Source organism: Hylobates moloch, unplaced genomic scaffold (genome assembly GCF_009828535.3).
Source record: "Hylobates moloch isolate HMO894 unplaced genomic scaffold, HMol_V3 SCAFFOLD_15, whole genome shotgun sequence".
NCBI lineage: Eukaryota > Metazoa > Chordata > Mammalia > Primates > Hylobatidae > Hylobates > Hylobates moloch.
This window is the reverse complement of record NW_026652290.1, coordinates 2,555,439-2,580,211: the sequence shown is the minus strand read 5'-3', so window position 1 is coordinate 2,580,211 and position 24,773 is coordinate 2,555,439. Positions and strand designations below refer to the sequence as shown.

At 47.2% G+C, this 24,773-nt stretch overlaps 1 protein-coding gene across 2 annotated transcripts in view; it reads right to left on the bottom strand.

The window, feature by feature from the left end:
• Nucleotides 1–1,151: 1,151 nt before the first annotated feature.
• The window catches only part of SRP68 (signal recognition particle 68), a 38,604-nt gene continuing 14,982 nt past the window's right edge, over nucleotides 1,152–24,773 (bottom strand). For both annotated transcript variants that reach the window (XM_032177796.2, XM_032177797.2), the window contains 9 exons: nucleotides 24,540–24,680; nucleotides 16,970–17,068; nucleotides 14,453–14,517; nucleotides 8,151–8,307; nucleotides 7,405–7,499; nucleotides 5,940–6,069; nucleotides 2,951–3,026; nucleotides 2,468–2,523; nucleotides 1,152–1,982 (listed from right to left, as the gene is read on the bottom strand). In XM_032177796.2, coding sequence (XP_032033687.1) covers nucleotides 1,755–1,982; nucleotides 2,468–2,523; nucleotides 2,951–3,026; nucleotides 5,940–6,069; nucleotides 7,405–7,499; nucleotides 8,151–8,307; nucleotides 14,453–14,517; nucleotides 16,970–17,068; nucleotides 24,540–24,680 — 1,047 coding nt within the window. In that variant the 3' untranslated portion in view covers nucleotides 1,152–1,754. The remainder of the gene's footprint in view (nucleotides 1,983–2,467; nucleotides 2,524–2,950; nucleotides 3,027–5,939; nucleotides 6,070–7,404; nucleotides 7,500–8,150; nucleotides 8,308–14,452; nucleotides 14,518–16,969; nucleotides 17,069–24,539; nucleotides 24,681–24,773) is intronic.

Sequence of the window (24,773 nt, the reverse complement as noted above, 5' to 3'; positions counted from 1 at the left end):
CTTCTAACCTCCAAGCTGTCCTTGTTCATTCCTGGGAATAAGCCGAACTAACTTTGGGAGAAGCTTACAGTTTAACTGTTTAACTTTGAAACAAAGATGGTAACAGCACTTTCCGGAAATAAACCCCCTTCTTGCCTGGGGGCCAGACTGCCTTTGTAGGACTAACAAATTAGCCACAAGAATTGAAATTATGGTTTAGGAGTCCTGCAGCCGGAGGCCCAAGATTCTGAACCTTCCCAGTTGCTCCTAGGGATGACATCACTGTTGTAAAACCTAAGAATGGTGCTCGAGATATTTTTCAGACCCTGCACTTTATGGATAAGCTGGCACCATCCATCCAAACTGGCTCATCTGGTCTTGTGGCCCTCACCCAGGAAACCGACTCAGCACAAGAGGCCAGCTTCCACTCCCTATGACTTCATCTCCAACTCCCTGACTTCATCTCCAACCTGACCAATCAGCACTCCCCACGTCCTGACCCCCTACCCACCAAATTATCCTTAAAATCCCCAGTCTCTGAATTTTCAGGGAGACCAATTTGAGTAATAGACTCCAGTCTCCTGTTTAGCCGGCTCTGTGTGAATTAAACTCTCTATTGCAATTCCTGTGTTTCGATGAATCAGCTCCATCTGGGCAGTGGGCAAGAACCCTTGGGGGGTTACAATGCCATCCTCAAACAATGCTCTTGGATTTTTAACCAGTCAGCCTTTTCTTCAAGCCACCGGGTTTGCTCAAAAACTGAAAACATCTAGGCCAACATTTCTCGTGGCGAATTTTCTTTCCTATGTGACAGGTGAGTTTTGATTTCCAAAGGGAATCGTTAAGTGTCAGGTACATGTTTAAATCACTTTTATTCCTTGCTTTCTTACATTGTTTTTGTGACTTCTATTATTGATGTTATAATAGAAGTGAAAAGGGATGACTAAGAAAAAACAGGGGGTAACGAAGGGAATTAAAATGTAACGGCATCTAAAAATTACACATTGGGAAGTCCTGAAAAAATAGTGCGTCTAACGTGTATCTGGCATCAGCCTCACCTAGTTGCCGGTAAGTCAGGTTACACTTGACCTCACCGGCTTCACACAACCAGGCTCCCGAGGAGAGAACAGGGACTGGACATGAGGGAGGGCACATAAGAAATGGGCACAGTCTCTGTCATCTTTGCCTTTTAATATAAGATTTGGTTTCATCATTTCTGAGTAACATTGTTTCTTCTAAAAATAGAGCTCTCTGCTTGTCTGAAACTTCTTAGCGTTCACTGGGAAGTGAAGGGGAATAAGGCTGACCGTAATTCTGGGGTGACGTTGCCAGTTTCATAGTCATAGATAAACTTCTCAAGGGATCCTGGATGCTCACAGCAAGGATGAGTTCATTTCAAATCCATGGTACTGAAGAAGCATGACAAAGCGTTTCAAGGCCCCATCTGTGCCTGGTGTGGACTCCTGAACGCATTACTGACCAAAGGCAATCAACCACAGCTCACAGGGCACCAGACAGCAGCAGCGGCCCCTCTCCCAGGAGGTACAGGAGACAGGATGACCCCGCACACATTTACCAGAAGACAACAAGGTGCTCCCCTAACACACTGCTTAAGAACGTGTACACACACAAGATGTAGGAACGCAGGGCCGAAGATGTTAAACTCTTGCCCCGGGCCAATGCAGACCTGGATTTAATACCATGGAACTTGCTGGGACTTTCTCACAATACAGATTAAGAGTCAGAATCTCCCCCGCCCCCGAGGAAGAGCCTGGTTAGCTCCTGAATCCAAAGATGCCCTTGATGTATCCAGTGAGGCCACTCTTGGTCTTCTGTTCCAACTTGTCCTCAAGGGGTGGGAAAGCCACATGGTTGAGGGCCAGGTCAAAGAACAAAGGCTTGCAGGGGATGGGCTGGAAGCCTGGTGGGAAGTGCACAAGGTTGGCTTGCTTGGTGACAAGGGAAGGGTCCAGGCAGAATGTCTCAAACCGTTCAACCAGAGGCTGGAAGTCAAATCAAAGGGACGTATGTAGCATCGGTCACAGAATACCCTTGGTGAACATTCCTGAGTGCCGACTGCCTGGTTCAGAGCTTTACAGGGGCCATCTCCCTCAATCACTCAATCCCGACAGCCTCCTACGAGGAGGGGCTACCACATCCCTGCCTTGTACTCAAAGTCACTGAAACCCAGAGAGGCTGAGAGAGTGGCAGGCTAGGACTGGGGTGCAGGTCTGTTGGCCATGTTACGAGTTAGAGCTCTTACCCACGGGTGCTATTCTGCACAGCAACAGGTTCCTCAACCCTCTTCCCAGGGATGATCTGACATCTAGGAAGCTTTATGCAAGAAGCTTTGAGGTTGGGTAAGAGAAGAGAGGGAGGTAGGGGGTTTCCTTAGAAATTTAGGGTCCACTGCTCTATAATGAGCATGCATTCCTAGTTTGTTACTAATCCTGCTTCGTATTCCTCAAAAACCATGGCCCAGACTTACCTTATTGTCCTTGACTTGGGAGGAGGAGGCCTCTGTTTGATGAGCGTCGTTTGCATCTGAAAGTTTCACAGGGATTCAGTAAGAACGAGGATTTATAACAGCACGCTAATCACAAATGAGGCCTATCACACAGGTGGCCCCTACATCCCCAAAGCAAAAGGAGCCAGCATGTGGGGAAGCCAGTCCTGTCTCCTGCTGAGAAGTGGTGGAGATAAACAGATCAATCCCAGATCCAACGCCGTCGGCCCGGTGAAGCCAGCACAGTTGCATGAGGGCAGTAACGGAGCAGGGCCAGTGTAACAGTGCATCTCAAAATGCTTCTACATGATCTGATGCCCAGCCGGCACTAGTAACGGCCAGGAACATCTTACAGATGAACCAAGACAACCCTTTCAACCTTAAAACAGTAGTGTGGGGTGTGAGAGAGAAGGGGAGTGGCAGGAAGGGAAGTCTGGGGATACAAAGGCCAGGCAGGGGTCTCACCAAGGATGGCCGCGGCCTGCAGGGAGCACTTCTCTGACCGCACTTGAGTGATGAGCTCTTGCACGTCAGGCAGGTCCTGTAAGATTCAGAAAACGTGTACTCCCGAGCCAGGGCCAGGTCAGAGAAGCACACCAAGCTAACCTGAGTTAAGCGACCCCACTGGTATTTTCACAGGACTTTAGACTTTCTAAACGGTTTTCCCTATTAGAACAAAACAAAACAAAAAACTAGCCTGTTTCAAATGGGAAAAGCTATGCCACGGCTTAAGTAATAATGCCTGGAAATAAAGATGTTAATATTAATAAATTTATCATACACTAAACAGTGTGCCAGGCATTGTTCTAAGTAGGTTACATAATCACTAGCTTAACCTTCTCAATAATCCTGAGGCAGTTTGCACTCCCATTTTACAGATGAGAAAATGGAAGCATGGAGAGGTGAAGCAATGTGCCAGCCATGCCCCCAAGTGGCAGTGGGCTGGGGTAAAGGGCTGGGCCATCTGGCTCAAGGACATAAGCCGTTAGTCGTTACATCCCACTGCTTCAATGAGGGTGATGAACTTTCCTGGCCTCGGTCTCTTGCTTGGCATATTGGGAATGACCCGAGAAGGTCTGGATGCCACAGAATCCTTCATGCCTCCATTCTTTGACACCTCCCCCACAAAACAATTCAGCACATGAAATCAGGTCCACACTGGTTTGCACCGCGTCCCAAGATGATATTCCACGGTGGTGGTGCTGCCATGCCCGTCACCCCCACCTGCCCACATCTCTCTGCTCTTTCCTAGCTCGGCCTTTGCTTGGGGTCTCTTTTACTTCTTCTGCGTCCATGGGTGGGCTCCTGCATGCCAGTCTGTGGCTACAACAAAACTACAAGCTCTCTGAAGGCAGAGAGCTTCTTCTCTACCCTCTAAGCTTGCACGGGATCCAGCAGCTCCTACGCTGGTGTGACTCCATCAACGACAGGAACCTTTGCTTGCTTTTCTTTTTTTTTTTTTTTGAGACAGAGTCTCGCTCTGTCGTCGCCCAGGCTGGAATGCAGTGGTGCAATCTTGGGTCACTGCAAGCTCCGCCTCCCGGGTTCACGCCGTTCTCCTGCCTCAGCCTCCCGACTAGCTGGGACCACAGGTGCCTGCCACCATGCCCGGCTAATTTTTTTGTATTTTTAGTAGAGACGGGGTTTCACCACGTTAGCCAGGATGGTCTCGATCTCCTGACCTCATGATCTGCCCGCCTCGGCCTCCCACAGTGCTGGGATTACAGGCGTGAGCCACGGTGCCCGGCCCCTGCTTGCTTTTCTAAATGGTCTCTACTTGTCAAATATACATGGATTCCTTAGACCAGCTGATGGTGCAAGAAGTTCTATATCATCACAGCAGGCCACAAGCTTCAGAAGCTAGTTATCCTCCAATAATCAGTAAAGCGCCGGGCGGGGTGGCACACGCCTGTAATCCTGGCACTTTGGGAGGCTGAGGTCGGCAGATCAAGAGGCTTGATCAGTTGAAGTCAGGAGTTCGAGACCAACCTGGCCAACATGGTGAAACCCTGTCTCTACTAAAAATACAAAAATTAGCCGGGCTTGGTGGCACACGCCTGCAGTCCCAGCTACTTGGGAGGCTGAGATAGGACAATCACTTGAACCTGGGAGGCAGAGGTTGCAGTGAGCCAAGATCTTGCCATTACACTCTAGCCTGGGAGACAGAGACTCCATCTTAAAAAAAAAAAAAAAAAAAAAAAAAAGTAAAGCAAAGAAAGCCTTCCACGGCTGTACTTTATTTATTTATTTTGAGATGGAGTCTTGTTCTGTCACTCAGGCTGGAGTGCAGTGGCTTGATCTTGGCTCGCTGCAACCTCCGCCTCCCAGGTTTAAGTGATTCTCCTGCCTCAGCTTCTCAAGTAGCTGGGATTACAGGTGTGCACCACCACACCTGGCTAATTTTTTTTATTTTTATAGAGACATGTTTCGCCATGTTGCCCAGGCTGGTCTCGAACTCCTTACCTCAAGTGATCTGCCCACCTCAGCTTCCCAAACTGCTGGGATTACAGGCATGAGCCACTGCATCCAGCCCTGTGGCTGTACTTTACATCAAGCATTTCCTTAGCTTTAACGGATCCCCAAATGGCCTGGGGATCTTGTTAAAATGCAGATACTGGCCAGCACGGTGGCTCATGCCTCCAGTCTCAAGGTTTTGGGAGGCAGAGGCAGGAGGACTGCTTGAGGCCAGGAGTTCACGACCAGCCTGGGCAACATAGTGAGACCCCCATCTCTACAAAAAAATAAAAATTGGCCTGGCATGGTGGCTCACGCCTGTAGTCCCAGCTACTCAGGAGGCTGAGGTGGGAGGGTCACTTGAGACCAGGAGTTCAAGGCTGCAGTGAACTATGATGGTGCCACTTGCATTCCAGCCTGGGTGACAGAGCGAGACCCTGTCTCAAGAAGGAAAGAAAGAAAAAAAAACAAGCAGAAGGTTCCGGGTGGGAGCTGAGAGGCTGCATTCCTAGCCAGGCCCCCGCCACTGCTGCTGGTCTTGCACATGCCCTGCAGGACAGCTTCACCAGTGCTTCTCCCTTTGCTGCATGTCAGAATCACTAAGGGGCCTTTCAAAGTCCCAATGCCCACTTCAGATCCCTCACACTGATTAGAACCACAATCTCTGGGGGTGCGACCCAGACATCTACCTTGAAAAAAATCTTTCTAAGAGATTTCAACGTGCAGTCAAGTCTGAGAGCAGTACTTCAGGTTTTCCTGTGGTGGTTTTTGTTTCTTTTAAATCAGAAAAATGCCTTCCCTTCTTCATACCTAAATCCTCCTCAGGCCTGGAGCACAGCCATGAGTGACACAGCCTGCAGCTCCTGGGCAGTCAGGGCCACGCCAGGTCCCAGGGAAGACCAGCCTGAGGTGGAGCCCAGCTGTTGTACCCTCACAGCTCCTCCACAGCCGACTCCATAACCTGCCAGGGCCTGCAAACAAGGAGAGGCCAACCTCTCACCTTTAGGCTGTTCTTGAAGGTGCCAGCATCAGAATTTACTTCATTTGCATATTTCAGGACTCTGTCATACAGGACAAGGGCTTCGCTCCACTTCTTCACCAGCACATAGGACTGAGCAATGAAAAAACACCTGATGGGGAGAGGAAAAGAGCCACAATATTCTAAAGCAGCAATTACCCAAGACCAAGGCTTTCCTTGCAGTCTAGGTGAAATTTCACATTTGGAAACAGGTTTCTTAACGTGGGATCACCGCATGGAAGCCCCCTTCACGGGAAGTGTTCAGATTTGTAGGCTACCCTGCAGAGATGCTTCCCAGCAATCAGAGATGCCCAGGTAGGCCCAACACTGAGCCACGGTTTTTTACTGACTGGCTGACTCTGCAGAGGAGGAACAGTTCCCAAAAGGAGCATGGTGAGGCCAGGGACAGGAAGGAAGGAAGAACGCTACCCAGCTCAAACAGAAATCCCACCCCCATCCACACACCCAAGTCGCAATCATTCATCTCTGCTCATCACTTTCCAAAAACAAAACTCACAGAAGGTTCTTCCTGAGTCAAATTCCTCTCCTGGGCTCAGCAGAGCCTGAGCGCTGCTGGTCCCTGACAGGACAGAAGGGGCCATAGAGTAAAGGCGGGGCATGCTGGAGCGCCAGAGCACACTGGCGTGTGAGGGCCACAAGAGGAAGGGCAAGAACGCATGGGGCTCTGCCTTCCACCCTGGCTGGGCCCCATCGTGCTACCCAGCCCACTTCCAAGTTACAAATGACACAAGTCATTTAAGAAACTGAGTTTAGCTTTATCTCGAGTTAGTTCAAGTTCCTTGAACTGGCCACACTGGTTCTGCTAATTAACACCCTTTCAAGGCGTGCCCCTTTTCCCCTGGGAGGAAGGAGGAAAGTAGAGGAAGACAAGTTTTTTGTTTGTTTGTTTTTTGAGATGGAGTTTCGCTCTTGTCTCCCAGGCTGGAGTGCAATGGTGCGATCTTGGCTCACTGCAACCTCTCCCTCCCAGGTTCAAGCTATTCTCCTGCCTCAGCCTCCCGAGTAGCTGGGTTTACAGGCACGCACCACCATGCCTGGCTAATTTTATATTTTTAATAGAGACGGAGTTTCTCCATGTTGGTCAGGCTGGTCTCGAACTCCCGACCTCAGGTGATCCACCTGCCTCGGCCTCCCAAAGTTCTGGGATTACAAGCGTGAGCCACCGCGCCCAGTGAGGAAGCCAAGTTCAACGTGTGTGCTCCACTCCTCCGACCTGGCTAAAGGGCAGACATCATCACTGGCCACTACTGACCACAGCCTTTAGAAACTCCCCTTGAACATGCTGGGCTGACCTTCCTCTGATCACAGGCAAGGTAACCATATGCTCAAGGCCAACGATCCCATCTGCTGTGGGCTGGGTCATGCTCCCAATGCTTATAGAACCTGGGAGGCAGAGGAAAACCCTGCCCATCCCATGGGACGTTACCTGTAAGCTTTGAACACCAGAGTCTTGAGGCCTATCTCTTTCTGGAAGGCTTTGTCTTCCTCTAAACCAGGAAGCTGGAGCAATTCCACCAGGTTCTGTACAACAGATGCAACAAGAAAATTCATGAAGAGTAGATCTTAGGTTGAATTTTTGACAGAAGACCTTGTAAGAATGGACAAGGGTGAGGAAAAAAAAAGCCCGAGGTCAATACAATGGGGAAAAGCCTGTGAAGTGACCTGGCAGCAGCCATACCTGGTGTCACCCTCCATTCCCTTCTGATCTTGGAAACATATTTGCCCTTTACAACTCAACTCAGCTCACCCACCTTCAGAGACTTCTTGGCCCATCTTAGCTGGAAGGGATCTGTTCCAGCTCTGAGCTTTTATTTTGCTTAACATCTACTCAGATGCCTTGACTATGTGTGTCTCACCGTCCTACTGACTGACAAACTCCCTGGGGGCCGAGATGGCATGGACTCAGGTCTCAGATGCTCTATGGCACCTGGGAGCGTCTTACACAGGTGAAGTGCTCAGTGATGATCCGGGGTCACTATTCTCTACAGATCAGCATGTCTGAGAGGTAGGGGCTCACAGACTGTGGAACTGGTGTAAGATCTTTGTCTTTTCCCAGCTACTAATAGGTCCTGCTTGTCACAGCCCTTCCATGATGCAAAGTTAAGTCATTTTGTGTCCAACACAGGCAAAGGAAAACGACAGGCCCTTGCCTTCCCGGTCCTCGAGGGTCACCTGTAAGATGATGTCATAGAGTCGGATCAGGTCCTGGGGCCGGGGTGAGTGCTTGCTGTCATCCTCTGTTTGCTGCTGCAGCAGAGCCCTCTGCAGACCTTTGGCCATGTTCTCATTACGCTTGATTGCCGTTGATAGCTTGATGTAAGTCAGGTAGCTGGAATGCACCACAAGTCAGCTCAAGTTATACTCAGAGAAGCGGAGGAACTGGGAGGACTGGACTAAGAGTTGGGGCTGACCCAGAGGAAGTGGGGGGCGGGTGGGGGCGTGGCCACAGCAGGGCCATTTGGCTTGGGCTTCAAGGGACCCTCCATTTGGCTACTATCCAGTGGCAAGTTTGCAGGGGACCCGTATGAGATCTTATCACAAAATTTGATTTTTAGCTTGATTTATACCTTCTGCATCCTTTTTCAAGAACCACACAGTGGAGAAAAAAAAAAAACCCCAAAAACAGAGAGTAGGATCCCAGCAACTCATGAGGCAGGAGATCACCTGAGCCTGGGTATTCAAGGCAGCAGTGAGCTACGATCACACCACTGCACTCCAGCCTGAGTAATAGAGCAAAACTTTGACTCTAAAAATTAAAAAAACAAAAAACAAAAATGGGGGGCCAGGGGCGGTGGCTCACGCCTGTAATCCCAGCACTGTGGGAGGCTGAGGCGGGCAGATCACCAGGTCAGGAGATTGAGACCACCCTGGCTAACACAGTGAAACCCCATCTCTATTAAAAATACAAAAAATTAGCTGGGCGTGGTGGTGGGTGCCTGTAGTCCCAGCTACTTGGGAGGCTGAGGCAGAAGAATGGTGTGAACCCGGGAGGCAGAGCTTGCAGTGAGCCAAGATTGCGCCACTGCACTCCAGCCTGGGCGACAGTGCGAGACTCCATCTCTAAATAAATAAATAAATAAATAAATAGGCCAGGCATGGTGGCTCATGCCTCTGGTCCCAGCTACTCAGGAGGCTGAGGTGGGAGGATCACCTGAGCCTGGGAGGCAAAGGTTGCAGTGAGCCAAGATTGCACCACTGCACTCCAGCCTGAGTGACAGAGTGAGACCTTGTCTCAAATAAAAGAAAAAAGAGATGGGCCATGGACAGCAAGCCAGTTTCTGAAGCAAGGACTAGTTCCCTGACTAGCTCACACTAAAAGAACAGTGTCCTCCCACTGCAGCTGCTCCTACTCATCTGAGGGCCTTCTCTGCTCAGAAAACACCAAGGTACAGTTGCTTGGGGTGCTTATGCATACTAACCATGTGCATAAACGGCAGAGACTATTTTAACTGTACCACCTGGCAAGTCCTTTTAATATTTGGGGCTAAAAACATGTTAACTGTTTAAACTCTATTTAAGTAGCCCTTCTGTCTCTAGAGCCCCATCCTACTCTGGCAGAAGACCGGAGGCCATAGCTTACAGAGGATACACAAGATGCTGTGGGCAGAGGACACCAGCACAGCTGAGGTCAGGGGCTCCAAAATGAGCATAAGATCCAGGGACTGTCAAGTTCTGAGCACTGACCCACTGGTCTCTTCTCTACTCAGCTTCCAGAACGACAGCAGCCTGGTATGTCCCAGAGATCTGAACAGCGCAATAGAAACCCTTCAAGATTCTGGAGTTGGAGTCCCTGGAGGAAGGGCAGAGCCAGACACCAAGATGAGCCTCATGCATGTATGCAGAGCTTGCATCTGACAAGCCACACCCTTCAACAGGAGTGGATGACCAAGGATGGCTAGACATTTAATTAAGGAAAGCCTCTACCAAGAAGGAAGAGGCCAGAACCAAGAGGGAAAAATAAGGAACCAGGAGAAACCACACTTTGCAGGGAGAAGAACTTCAAAAAATGGTTATTAGTAACCCCAGAAAGATAAGGGAAGGCTGTGCAGTTGTGAAATTAGAATGAGACATTGTATCTTTATTTATTTTATTTATTTATTTATTTATTTATTTATTTATTTATTTATTTTTGAGACGGAGTCTTGCTATCGCCCAGGCTGGAGTGCAGTGGCGCAATCTCGGCTCACTGCAGGCTCCGCCCCCGGGGTTCACGCCATTCTCCTGCCTCAGCCTCCTGAGTAGCTGGGACTACAGGCGCCCACCACCACGCCCGGCTAATTTTTTGTATTTTTAGTAGAGACGGGGTTTCACTGTGTTAGCCAGGATGGTCTCGATCTCCTGACCTCGTGATCCTCCCGCCTCGGCCTCCCAAAGTGCTGGGATTACAGGCGTGACCCACCGCGCCCGGCTAGACATTGTATCTTTAAAAATAACATTCAGCTGGGCATGGTAGCTCACGTCTAGAATCCCAGCACTTTGGGAGGCTGAGTGCGGGGTGGATTACTTGAAGTCAGGTCAAGGCCAGCCTGGCCAACATGGCAAAACCCCATCTCTACAAAAAAATACAAAAATTAGCCAGGCATGGTGGCATGCGCCTGTAATCCCAGCTACTAGGGAGGCTGATTCAGGAGAATGGCTTGAATCTGAGAGGCAGAGGTTGCAGTGAGCCAAGATCATGCCACTGCATTCCAGCCTGGGCAACAGAGCCAGACTCCATCTCAAAAAAAAAAAAAAAAAAAAAAGCCAGGCGCAGTGGCTCACACCCGTAATCCCATCACTTTGGGAGGCTGAGGTGGGCAGATCACCTGAGGTCAGGAGTTCAAGACCAGCCTGGCCATTATGGTGAAACCCTGTCTCTACTAAAAATACAAAAATTAGCCAGGCGTGGTGGTGCGCGCCTGTAATCCCAGCTACTCAGGAGGCTGAGACAGGAGAATTGCTTGAACCCAGGAGGCGGAGGCTATAGTGAGCTAACGCCACTGCACTCCAGCCTGGGTGACAAGAGTGAAACTCTCTCAAAAAACAAAAACAAAACATTCAGAGAACACAAAGGAGCTCTTAGATGGTGTCAGCAATGAGGTTAGGTGGGAGTCAAGAAGGTCAAGGCAGGAAGAAGCAGAGTGGAAGAGTGAGAAAGGGTTAACAGTGGAAAGGCAGAAAATGATAAAATCCCAAATCTACAAGTTATTTGGAGATACTGAGGTAAATCCCATAGAAATGTGTTAAATGAATTAAAAGTGGATGCTTCTGAGAAACAGAAGGTCATGAGATGGATTTTCCTAAAAAGCTTTGCAGAAACCAGACTCAAAACAAATAAATATTATACACAAAATGATACGGGAATTTAGATAGAACTTTCCAAAGTTTTACTGAAATATAAAAGCTGGGCCGGGCATGGGGCTCACGCCTGTAATCCCAACACTTTGGGAGGCCAAGGCAGGTGGATTGCTTGAGTCCAGGAGTTCAAGGCCAGCCTGAACATGCTGAAAATCTCTCTCTACAAAAAATACAAAAAGTTAGTTGGGCATGGTGGCACACAAAGTCCCAGCTACTTGGGAGGCTAAGGTGGGAGGACCGCTTGAGCCCAGAAGGTTGAGGCTGCAGTGAGCTATGACTGCACCACTGCACTCCAGCCTGGGACACAGAGCAAGATCCTGTCTCAAAAAAAAAAAAAAAAAAGGCAGCCTGATTCCTGATTCATCAGTTTACCCCAAAGCTGGCCTCTGACCTAACTGAAATCCATGGTGTGATACCAGCTATATCTTAAGTTGGGAACATGAATCCACGGGCAAGGGGGCTTCAAAGGCTTTCCTAAGCCTTGTTGAATGTTTCAAAGGGTCTTTTCAAAGGTTAGGAAGTTAGATTAACTCCTGATCCTTTGTGGCAGTTAACTACAAACATATCACTTAACCTCCTGGAACCTCACCTTTCTCATCGGGTTGTTGAAACAGACAGCATCTAAGGGCCATTCTTGCTGAGTCCTCTGGCAGGACATTTTGTGTGAATTTGACATTCACATAAAATAAAACTCCTAAGGTCAAGTTTAAGGGTAAAGAAGGGAGTTTTGGTGGTTTTGCTTTTATAGGAATCTGGAGAGGTCAGGGGAATGGCTAAGGATATTGTCAGGCTCACCATATAAATTACAAGCAGTGACTAAGAAATCAAAATTTCAAGGTCAGATGGAAAAGAGAATCAGATGGGAAGTAGAGTTTTCCGAACTAACAATCTTCTCCCTGTACATTCCAAAAAAAAAGTCACTCTTCTTCTCTTCTGTAAAACAAAATTAATCACCTTTTTAAAAAATGAAACTTGCTGGGTGTGGTGGCTCACACATGTAATCCCAGCACTCTAGGAGGCCGAGGCAGGCGGATCACGAGGTCAGGAGTTCAAGACCAGCCTGGCCAACATGGTGAAACCCCATCTCTACTAAAAATACAAGAGCATAGTGGCGTGTGCCTGTAATCCCAGCTACTTGGGAGGCTGAGGCAGGAGAATTTCTTGAACCGGGACCCAGGACGCTGAGGTTGCAGTGAACTGAGATCACACCACTGCATTCCAGAGTGGGCTATAGAGCGAGACTCTGCTTCAAAAAAAAAAAAGAAACTTGACAAGGTGATTGTACTTTATGTATTCATTTCTGAGAAGGGTCTCACTCTGTTGTTCAGGCTGGAGTGGAGTAGCATGTTCATGGCTCATTGCAGCCTAGGCCTTGTGGGCTCAAGCAATTCTCCTGTCTCAGCCTCCCAAGTAGCTGGGACTACAGGCATGCACCACCATGCCTGGCTAATACAAATTTTTTTTGGCTGGGCATGGTGGCTCACATCTGTAACCCTAGCACTTTGGGAGGCTGAGGCGGGCATATCACTTGAGGTCAGGAGTTCAAGACCAGCCTGGCCAATATGGTGAAACCCCATCTCTACTAAAAATACAAAAAAAAGTAGCTGGGCGTGGTGATGGGTTCCTGTAATCTCAGCTACTCGGGAGGATGAGACACAAGAATTGCTTGAACCTGGGAGGTGGAAGTTGCAGTGAGCTGAGATTGAGCCACTGCACTCCAGCCTGGGCAATAGAGCGAGACTCAGTCTAAAAAAAAAATTTTTTTTGCAGAGATGGGGTTTCACCTAGGCTGGTCTTGAATGCCTGAATTCAAGTAATCCACCTGCCTTGGCTACCTAAAGTACTGGGATGAGGTGACTTTAAAATGTATATGATGAAAGAGGAAAGGAACAAGAATAGTCAAGATACCCCCGAGGACAAACCTGGCGAGAAGAACTTGCTCTATCAGATGCTGAGATTGGCACAAAGTTATAACACACTGTGCTGGTCCAAGTACAGACAAATGAATCAATGGAGCAGAAGAGTCCAGAGAAAGAGCACACATGGAGAAAATGGGACACATGCCTGGTAGGGCTGGTGCTGCAGATCAGCGGGGAGAGGATAAAGTCGTCAATAAATCACACCAAAACAACCTACTATCTTTATGGAAGAAAGTGAAGCAGATCCTTACCTTACACAAAAACCAACTCCAGATGGAGTTAAACTCGAGTTGAAATTAAACTTCCATGTGAAATGGACTTTAACACATTCAAAACACAGAGGCCAACTTTCACAGTTTGGCACTGGGAAGGAGAGCAGTTAGCTCTAGGAGTGGAAGGAAATGAGGCAAGGGCCGCAGGGAGCTTCAAACACTGGTTGTGTTCTCGCTTTTGTTTTTTTGAGAATTCTGAGTCAGAGCTGTCTCAGGCTGGAATGCAGTGACATGATCGTGATGATGGCTGACCACAGCCTTGACCTCCCTGGGCTCAGGGGATCCTCCCACCTGGGCCTCTGGAGCCTCTGAGACCACAGGTGTGCACCATCACACCCAGCTAATTCAAACTCTTGGGCTCAAGCAATCCATTTGCCTCAGCCTCCCAAAGTATTGGGATTACAGGCGTAAGCCACCATGCCTGGCTGTGTTCTAGTTAAGCTATGTAAAAATCTAATATGTAAATGTAGCATATATACTCATTTGATAAAATGGACATACATGCATTAGCATTTTTATGCATTAAGAAATTATAAATGTAAGCCAGGTGCAGTGGTTCACGCCTATAATCCCAGCACTGTGGGAGGCTGAGATGGACAGATTGCTTGAGTCCAGGAGTTTGAGACCAGCCCGGGTAACATGGCAAAATCCCATCTCTACAAAACAAATGTAAAAATTAGCCGGGTGTCGTGGTGCATGCCTGTAGTCCCAGCTACTCAGTGGGAGGCTGAGGTGAGAGGACTGATTGAGCCCAGGCCATTGAGGCTGCAGTGAGCTGAGATCACATCACTGCACTCCAGCCTGAGTGACAGAGCTAGATCCTGTCTCAAAAAAAAAACAAACAAAGAAATTATAAATGTAAATATACATAAATGTTACACATACTCTTTTGTTCAAATGATATTTTAACAATATTAAAAAGTAAAAAAATTAAAATAACCCTTACCTATGCAAGTATTGAAGATTAGACACCTTCCCCGGCTCTCCTTCAAGGATATAATCTCTCTGTTTCTGCAGAAAGTGAAAAAGGTAAAAAGTAAAGCAACTGATGCTCTCCGTCGCTCTGACCACCTCATGGAATGGTGGGGTCTCCAAAGTGCCCTGAACATAGACACAGACTCTAGTAAGACAGGAGTCCTCAAATATCAAAGATCTACTACTTGACATAATCTAGAACGACAGTGGCACTCAAGTTGCCACTGGCATCTAAAAACTGACCTCAAATGAGAGAACTGAGAGTAACGGCCAGATGAGACTTCCTGTCCACTCCTCCCAGTGCCTAACCCCAAAGCATTAAAATCAGACGTTCCACAGTCCACGGCTCTGTGTGAAGGTCTATGCCACAGATCCGAGTTCCACCCCTTGTGCTGTCAGTGTGCCTTTTGTGGCTGGCTGAATAACGTACCCCAGAGATGTCTATATGCTAGCCTCCGTGCAATCTGTGAAAATGTTACCATATATGGTAAAAGAGACTCTACAGATGTGATTAAGGATCTCTGAATTATCTGGGTGGGCCCAATGTAATCCCAGGGTCCTGAGAAGAGGGAGGCAGATGGGTCAGAGATGGAGAAGATGAAGGAATGGAAGCAGAGAGGAGAGGAGCTGATCGCTCTGAAGCACAAACGGAGAGCCACAAGCCAAGGACTACAGGCAGCCGCTAGAAGCCAGAAGATGCATTCTTGGGAATACTGGAAAAGGATTCCCCTAGGGTTTCTAAAGGAACACAGTCCTGTGAACCCACTAGATTTCTGACCACTAGAAGCATAAGATAATACATTTGTATTATCTTAAACCATTAAGTTTGTGGTAATATGATCGCAGCAACAGGAAATGAATGCGCCTTTGCCGCACCACATTCCTTACATTCTGTGAGGTGTCTCCCAACTGCTATGCATACAAGGTGAATGACGGTGACAGGGGCTGGGACTCTGTAGGCACCTGTTAAGTCGACGAAGGGAAGCACAATACATAAAGGCAGCCTAATGGGGCAAGGAAGCAGGTGACTCCTTAGAGAAAGCAGTGATTCAAAACAAAGTTTACACTCAAGGCTTTGTGGCAGATGCTGAAAAAAAAAAAAGTTGCTAGGCAACGAAGTTATTGTTGTTTAATGGGTTCAGCGTTTCAGTTTTACAAAATGCAGAGAGTTCTGCAGATGGACTGGTGGTGATGGTTGTACATTATGAATGTATTTAATTACCACTGAACCGTACACTTAAAAATGGTTAAGGTTTTATGTTTAACGTTTTTTACCACAATAAAAATAAGTTTTTATGAAAAGGTAATAATTAACTATCAAAACTTATAGCTGCAAGTATCAGATATTTAGAAACTGCAGAGATCTCTGTGGGCTAGGATGGTGCAGGCATATGCTTTTCAGAAATGTTAAGCTATGAGCTGGACCTTGAAAAACAGATGGGGTTTGGACAGGGGAAGAGGGGCAGGAAAGATTACCCAAGTGTGAGGAGGGAGGGGTATGAGAACAGTGTAACACAAGGGGTGGGAAAGGCATTACTGAGATGCCGGTAAGTGGAACAGCTTGAGGCAGAGGACTCAGAAGGATGCAGTGAAGTACAAGGCTGGGAACAGACTAGGGAAGGCTTGTACACCAGCTCAAGTCGGAACTGAGAGGCCAGTGGTCTCTAAGTAGGGCACATAAAACCCAGGGAGTCTGGGTATGAAAAGAAAATTAGAATTTCTATTTCTGTTTATCTCATTCAAAAAAGCCCTTATTTTAATGCAGTTTATATATGACAAATTAGTCAAATAATAAGGCATATAATTTATAAATAAATGCATCAGTGGTGCAGGCTCAATGCTGCCTAAGGGGTTTATCAGCATAGAAGTTTGGAGGCCATTGCTCAATCCCTAGAGGAAATCACTGGGCTTTTTAAAATTAGACAGGGAAACTAGATTTAGAAAGATTCCATTTGTACTTCGTGAAGGAAAGGCCTGGAGAAGGGAACTGAGACCAAGACAGAAGAAGCAATTAGGAGACCTCTGCGGTTGCCTAGGCACAAGAGAAAAGGCTAATAGAAACAGGCGAATCAACAATAGGCAGGAGGCCCTGCAAAGGGAGAAGAAAGTGGGCTCGGTGACAGGGACAAAAGAGACAAATAGATCTGAGGTTTTCAGCCTAGATGCCTGAATGAATCACAGGGATAGTGTTTTCAGAAAAAGGAGGCACTGGAGAAGTCCACCTGGAGACGGAATTTGAGGCCACAGGCTTCACAGGCCACATAGGAAACCATTATGAGGAACAGGGAAGGGAGAAATTAATTTCTCAATGTGATGGCACCCAGAGGCCCTTGTTTGCTCCCTGACGACCACACCTCAAAAAAACAAAAACGAAACAGCGGCCAAGACAGCAGTGCACTCAGAGCACTGGGGTCCACCTGAGAAGGGGACACAGGCTGACCTGGACCCCCACCCAGAGCAAGGGCCAGGGCTCGGCTGAGGGTCCTACCTGATCTGGCTTGAGCTCCTCCCGAACCACCTGGATGGCGTCCCGACACTCGCTGAGCATTGATTCAAACAGGCGCTCCTTAGTTTCTTCGCTTTCGGCCTAAACAAGGGCAGATCAAAGTAAGAGACTTTCCTTTGAGCAAACCATAGTCATCTAATGGGAGGAGAGCAAAATCACACTTGGAGTCCCCCGACCACACACTCACTCACGCACTCCACACCAGACATCATTTTAATTATTACTGTTCTCTACCATATAATGGTTTCTTATAGCCTTAGTCATTATTCATATGGAAAGGGGAGTTATATTTTTAAAAGTAAACACGCTGAAAAAGCTGTCTGCATAACTGATCTGAGACTTAGCAAAGGCTTTACGTCTCTTCCCAGCACAGCTTCCTGCTACTTCCCTGCAGCGCTTCGCCCTCTGCTCAGGACCTGGCACCCCTTGAGGGGCCTTACAGACTGGACTTGGGGCACTCTACACTGAAGCACAGCACACCAGAACTTCATCTTTTCTTTCCAGAACAAACTGTCAAGCTCTACTGTATGCCAACACAATTACCTTTTACAAATGTAATCCAACTCAAAGATTGTTTCTTTTAGGTCCAAGCAAATAATAAAAATGACTAATCAATACCCACCAAAAAGGCAGTTCTCCTAAATATCACACTAAGTTCTTTTTGCCACAGACATGCTGCATTCAGATATTCCACATGACTACTCTGAGAACAATTTTTAGGACAGACAAGGTTGACATGCATGAGACGACAGTCTTTGCACAAGTACTGGGCGTCACCTGTCTGCTACACAGCTAGGGTAAGTGAGAAAGTGATTCACTAACTGAATACCTCCCAAGCCACATTATCATCCCAAAGAATCTGACCGAGCAGATAGAAATGGACAAAAGGCAGAAAGGAGATGAACCTGTGTGACTGGCAGACCCACTGTGAAATTAAAACATCAACATTCCATTATGATATTTGACTTCCCATAGAAATTAACACTCAATCTGAAAAAATGTCTTAATATTCAATTGACCTCTAAGAAAGCTCAAACAAAAACCCAGTACTGCCCACCCCTTTAAGAGATGGCTGGGGGGCGGGGGCTTAAAGAAAAACCTTTTTTCTTCTCTTAAGAAAGCTTTTCTTAAAAGTTCCCTTAAGAATCTGTTTCTTCTCTTTTCTTAGTCTCCAGTGTGAAAAAAAATCTTCCTTGTATCTTACCCAATATAAATCAAACATACTTTTCCACTTATAAGTTACTTGACTTTCCTGTTGTTCACTAACTTGGGAACGAACTGGGGCTCATTCATGCTATAAATCTAGTAAAGCAAACTCGGCCACCATTCACTCCTGGAACCACCAGAGCAGCACCATCCAACAGAACTCTCTGACGCGGGCAATGTCCTCTACGTGCACTGTCCAATGCGCACCTGAGCACTCGGAAGTTTTATTAATTTATCTTTTATTATTTTATGTTTTTGAGACAGAGTCTTGCCCTGTTGCCTAGGCTGGAGTATAGTGCCATGATCTCATCTCACTGTAACCACCGCCTCCTGGGTTCATGAGATTCTCCTGCCTCAGCCTCTGGAGTAGCTGGGACTACAGGTGCCCGCCACCACACCTGGCTATTTCACCATGTTGGCCAGGCTGGTCTCGAATTCCTGACCTCAGGTGATCCACCTGCCTTGGCCTCCCAAAGTGCTGGGGTTACAGGCACAAGCCACAGCGCCTGGCTGGAAGTTTTATTAATTTAAATTTCAATAACCACATGTGTTGAGTGGCTACTGCACTGGACAGTGCAGCACTGGAACACACGCTTTATAGAATATCGTTGGCCAACCCCAAGTTGGCAAGATTCTTTAGAATCACTTCATCAACCTTACTGGCCTAATTTTTCAAAGTACAAATCTGTGGAATGGTGCCGCCACATAATACTCAGCGATTGGAATAAGATATGTAAATCTAGAGTGCTTAAAAACTCGAGTAAGACATGTGAATGGCAGGGGGTGGGAGGCAAGGGGAGGGAGAGTATTAGAACAAATACCTAATGCATGCAGGGCATAAAACCTAGATGATGGGCCGGGCGCAGTGGCTCATGCCTGTAATTGCAGCACTTTCAGAGGCAGAGGCGGGAGGATCACGAGGTCAGGAGATCGAGACCATCCTGGCTAACACAATGAAACCCCGTCTCTACTAAAAACACAAAAAATTAGCTGGGCATGGTGGCGGGCACCTGTAGTCCCAGCTATTAGGGAGGCTGAGGCAGGAGAATGGCGTGAATCCGGGAGGTGGAGCTTTCAGTGAGCCGAGATCGCGCCACTGCACTCCTGCCTGGGCGACAGAGCAGGACTCCATCTCAAAAAAAAAAAAAAAAACCCTAGATGATGGGTTGACAGGTGCAGCAAACCACCATGGCACATGTATACCTATATAACAAACCTGCATGTATCCCAGAACTAAAAAAAAAAAAAAAAAAAAAGACATGTGAATGGACTTGGCACCACTACTTAAGAAACACACATGGCGTCAGATGCAATGGCTCACGCCTGTAATCCCAGTACTTTGGGAGGCAGAGGTGGGCTGATCATTTGAGTCCGGGAGTTTGAGACCAGCCTGGGCAACATGACAAAACCCCATGTCTGGCCGGGCGCGGTGGCTCACGCCTGTAATCTCAGTACTTTGGGAGGCCGAGGTGGGCGGATCACCTGAGGTCAAGAGTTCGAGACCAGCCTCAACTTGGAGAAACTCCGTCTCTACTAAAAATACAAAATTAGCCAGGCGTGGTGGTGCATGCCTGTAATCCCAGCTATTCGGGAGGCTGAGGTAGGAGAATTGCTTGAACCTGGGAGGCGGAGGTTGCGGTGAGCCGAGATCGCGCCATTGCACTCCAGCCTGGGCAACAAGAGCGAAACTCCATCTCCAAAAAAAAAAAAAAAACCCATGTCTACAAAAAATGCAAAAAAATTAGCCAGGTGTGGTGGTGCATGCCTGTGGTCCCAGCTATTCCGGGAGGCAAAGGTGGGAGGACCAACTGAGCCCAGGAGGTGGAGGTTGCGGTGAGTTGAGATTGTGCCACTGCACTCTGGCCTGGGTGACAGAGTGAGACCCTGTCTCAAAAAAAAAAAAAAAAGAAAGAAAAGAAACACACATATACCACAGCCACATTCTCAGCAGAAAGGAAGAGCTACAGCGCCCGTTTTAATTCCATGCAATCCAACAAACATGCCACCAACACCCTTCTCAGACAAGTGGGGTTAAGTGGTTGGAGCAACAAGCATTCAAGAAAAGAGCGAACTTCGTCTTACCAGCTACACAGGATTTGCCTCTTTTCCTGTCGGTAGGGTACAGTTCAAGTTTAAAACCTCTTGACTGCCACGTATCACCTCTGCTCCCTTTAACTAAGCCTCGGCATCAAGGTGCTGAAACCAGCAAACCTCCCCACTGCTCCCACGAAGCTCTAAGTTCCCACTGGGAATTTTACAAACATCTTAAAAAGCAATGAAGGAAAAAGTCGATTTGAAGGGCAGGACTTAAGTCAGTTGTGTTTTTCTTACAACGCCCACACGGCAATGACTCAGACCACTCATCTCTGAAGGAGAAGCTCTCATGATTCTCCCTGGACAGGGCAAAATGTCTCCAAACAGGAAGCCTTCAATATATTTTGCTATTTACACTTTTATTCTATAAATCTATATTCCAGGCTAAGATGATTCCTGAAAGGACGGTGGAATAAGAAACTCCTCTCAACACGCAAAGGCAGGATTCCTGGCCACCTGTATGCCGACCTTCTCCGCCAGCCACTGGACTAACCAGAACGTGCTCTTAAACATAAGTGGCAAACTCCCTGCAAAAATTCGTGGTCTGACTAGACCTTTTCCCAGGTGTGCCTATGACAGGTGAGAAATCTTAAGCCCAGAAGCAATATGTTACTGATTAGTCCAAATGAATCAATCAATCCTAGGTCAGCTTTTACAAAACTTGAAACCTTCAGGATGGGCTTTTCTGCAGTCTCAGGTTCTCTCGTCAGGCTCAGTTTCAAAACTGACTGGTGTGGAGGAAACTGAGCTGCAGTGTGTCCTGAGGTACAGACCTCCCGCTTTAAAAAGCACATTCTCAGATTGTTTTCACTTGTCTATGGAAATTGCTGGAAGGTGGTGGTATGACTAAGAGACACAAAAGGCAAGTCTGACCACATTCCCAACCACACCCCTACTATGGGGACAAGAATCAAACCTTACCCAGCCCAGTGAGGTTTAGGAAAAAAACACAGGGAAATCTGGTAAAGAAGGAAACAAATCTCACTTGAGAATATACATAAATATATATAAATATACATATATACATATATTTTTGAAGAAAAAGATAAATGGTCTCTCTTCCACTCAAATATTAAAATATTAACCATAACTTGAGGATAAGAATCACCGAGCCTGAGCCGGGCGCTGTGGCTCATGCCTGTAATCCCAGCACTTTGGGAGGCCGAGGTGGGTGGATTGCCTGAGGTCAGGAGTTCGAGACCTACTAAAAATACAAAAAATTAGTTGGGCATGGTGGTATGCGCCTGTAATCCCAGCTACTTGGGGGGCTGAGGCAGGAGAATCGGTTGAACCCAGGACACGGAGGTTGCAGTGAGCTGAGATCGCACAGCACGTTAATAAAAACAGGATACAAAACTGTATGTTAGTATAATTCCAACATGGGAAAAAAAAACATAAGAACTCTCATGAATATAAAAACATTAAAAGGAAACAGTGCTTTCCTCTCAGTATGACCTCACATCAATGAAGGTATACGGGAAGTGAGACAATAGGCTGACCTTTTCTTTTTTTTTTTTTTTTTTTTGAGACGAAGTCTCGCTCTTATCCCCCAGGCTGGAGTGCAATGGTGCGATCTTGGCTCACTGCAACCTCCGCCTCCCAGGTTTAAGTGCTTCTCCTGCCTCAGACTCCCGAGTAGCTGGGATTACAGACGTCTACCACCATGCCCGGCTAATTTTCTTTTTTGTACTTTTAGCAGAGATGGGGTTTCACCATGTTGGCCAGGCTGGTCTCGTTTCAAACTCCTGATCTCAGGTGATCCGCCAGCCTTGGCCTCCCAAAGTGATGGAATTACAGGCGTGAGCCACCGCACCTGGCCTAGGCTGATCTTTTAAAAATTAAATTAAATTAAATTTCAATAGTTTTGGGGGAACAGGTGGTTTCTGGTTACATGGAGAAGTTCTATGGTGATTTCTGACACTCTGGTGCACCTGTCACCCAAGCAGTGTACACTGTACCCAATGTGTAGTCTTTTTTTTTTTTTTTTTGAGATGGAGTCTTGCTCTGTCGCCCAGGCTGGAGTGCAGTGGCGCGATCTCGGCTCACTGCTAGCTCCACCTCCTGGGTTCACGCCATTCTCCTACCTCAGCCTCTCCGAGTAGCTGGGACTACAGGCGCCAGCCACCACGCCCGGCTAATTTTTTGTATTTTTAGTAGAGACGGGGTTTCACCGTGGTCTCGATCTCCTGACCTCGTGATCTGCCCGCCTCAGCCTCCCAAAGTGCTGGGATTACAAGCGTGAGCCACCGCGCCCGGCCTAATGTGTAGTCTTTTATCTCTCATTCCCTCCCACCCTTTCCAGGCTGATCTTCTTAAAACATCATGTGGGCCTGGTGCAGTGGCTGATGCCTGTAATTCCAGCACTTTGGGAGGCTGACGTGGGTGGATCACGAGGTCAGGAGTTTGAGACCATCCTGGCTAACACGGTGAAACCCCGTCTCTACTAAAAATAAAAAAATTAGCCGGGTGTGGTGGTGGGTGCTTGTAGTCCCACCTACTCTGGAGGCTGAGGCAGGAGAATGGCATAAACCCGGGAGGTGGAGCTTGCAGTGAGCAGAGATTGCGCCACTGCACTCCAGCCTGGGTGACAGAGCGAGACTCCGTCTTAAAAAAAAAAAAAAAAAAAAATGTGTATTTAAACTTTAAGTTATTAACTTTTTTTTTCTTTTTTGTTTTTTTGGAGTCAGAGTTGCACAGTTACCCAGGCTGCAGCATAGTGGTGTGATTTCAGCTCACTGCAGCCTCAAGCTCCCAGGCTCAAGTGATCCTCTTGCCTCAGCCTCTGAGTAGCTGGGACTACAGGTGCACACCACCATGCCCAGCTAAATATTTGGTATTTTTTTTTGTAGAGATGGGGTTTCACCATGATGCCCAGGCTGGTCTGCAACTCCTGAGCTCAAGTGATCTGCCTGCCTCTGCCTCTCAAAGCACTAGGATTATAGCCATGAGCCACCGTGCCAGCAGTAACTTTTCAAAATTACTTAATAAATGCTAGCTTTTCCTGTTCTTTATTTGGTACGTGTCTGTAGCCCCACTCTGAAAGAGCCCTCATTTAACTTGCCCCTATGGATCTCTCTCCCCCAACTCCTCTTCAAGTCAGAATTCCTGCCCCACTGTCTCTGCTGTCTGGCACTGAACTGAAGACTGAAGTAGTTTCTTTCTTCCAGCATTGATCACTTTAAAACCAAAGCACTAACCGAATCACATAATCTAAATAGTTGCTACCAGAGCCCTTGTCCGGTGGAGGTAGCACCATACAACAGTGCCAATAGAACGGTCTCAAAAAAAGTTCCTTAGCCTTTCAGTTTAAGGAAAAATTAACTTTCTAGTACTGTTCTAGTCTTCTGTCCTTTAAGCAAATAAAAGGGATATGAGACAGGCAATACGAAACACAGGCAAGGACACACACCAACTCTTCAGCTGTTGAAAGCCGCCTCCAACCCATAGTAGCCATTCTGGAGCAAGTTGCTGAAAACTTTAGATGCTTAAGCCAATTCCTCAATATATTAACAAAACACCACCCCCCCCAACCCATACACAAATTATTCAGGGTGCAAAAGATAACTGTGAGGTCTTTGGAAATGCCACTGTTCCCTGATGAGGCAGTAGACTGTCAGCAGCCGGTTTTTTTAAAGATGTCCTTTAACTCGTGGAAAAGAAGCTCTAAAAAGTGCCCCCATCACTGTCTAAGTCATACAAAGGTCACCAGGATGTCTTATCTTTTAGGATGCATTTGCTTGTTTGCACCCACAAACAGGTAACTATGTCAGTAGGCAGTATCAAGTGATACAGCTTTGCGTGAATATTACATGTACACCGCACACAAAACAAGACATTCTGGTTTAACCAGGCTATCCTGCAAAGCCCCAGGACTAAGAGGTGAACCCTTTAGGGCTAGGAGGTTACGACAACATGTCAGAGAGACTTTAGAGACATCATAGTTAAGCTGCTGCACCACCTGCTGGGCCAAATGTGACCCCTTACTTTAAGCCAGCCTCTAATGCCTCCCGTTTTTACGTTGATGACTGTTGCTGTCAATTTCTTTACCCTCTCAACATTAAGAATTCCTCTATAAACTCAGTTTTCAAAATAATTTTATTCAATAAGGCACATCTCCGTACTTACCAAATCCAAAACAGCAATAAAAGTTTGTTTTGTGAGAACTGAATGCCAACGAGCCACTACATCTTCAACACACAGGACAACCTTCAGACACGTACAGAAGACAGCACAGTAAGTTCTTCCTCCTCACCTGGACAATAGCTGCTTCGTTATCAGCCAGTCCCAATAAGAAAATGCGCACTTTGTCAATCTTCACTGGAACCGTTCTCCCTCTCCACTCCACTTCACTCATGGTAGCTGCCTGTTTGGCTCGAGTCTGAGTGATCAAAGCCTGAAAAGTAGTTTAGAAAAGTTAAAGCTTTAACTGGGGATATGAGTGATGGAGGTGAAAATAAGTGGAATCTATCATTTGTCTCTTTGTATA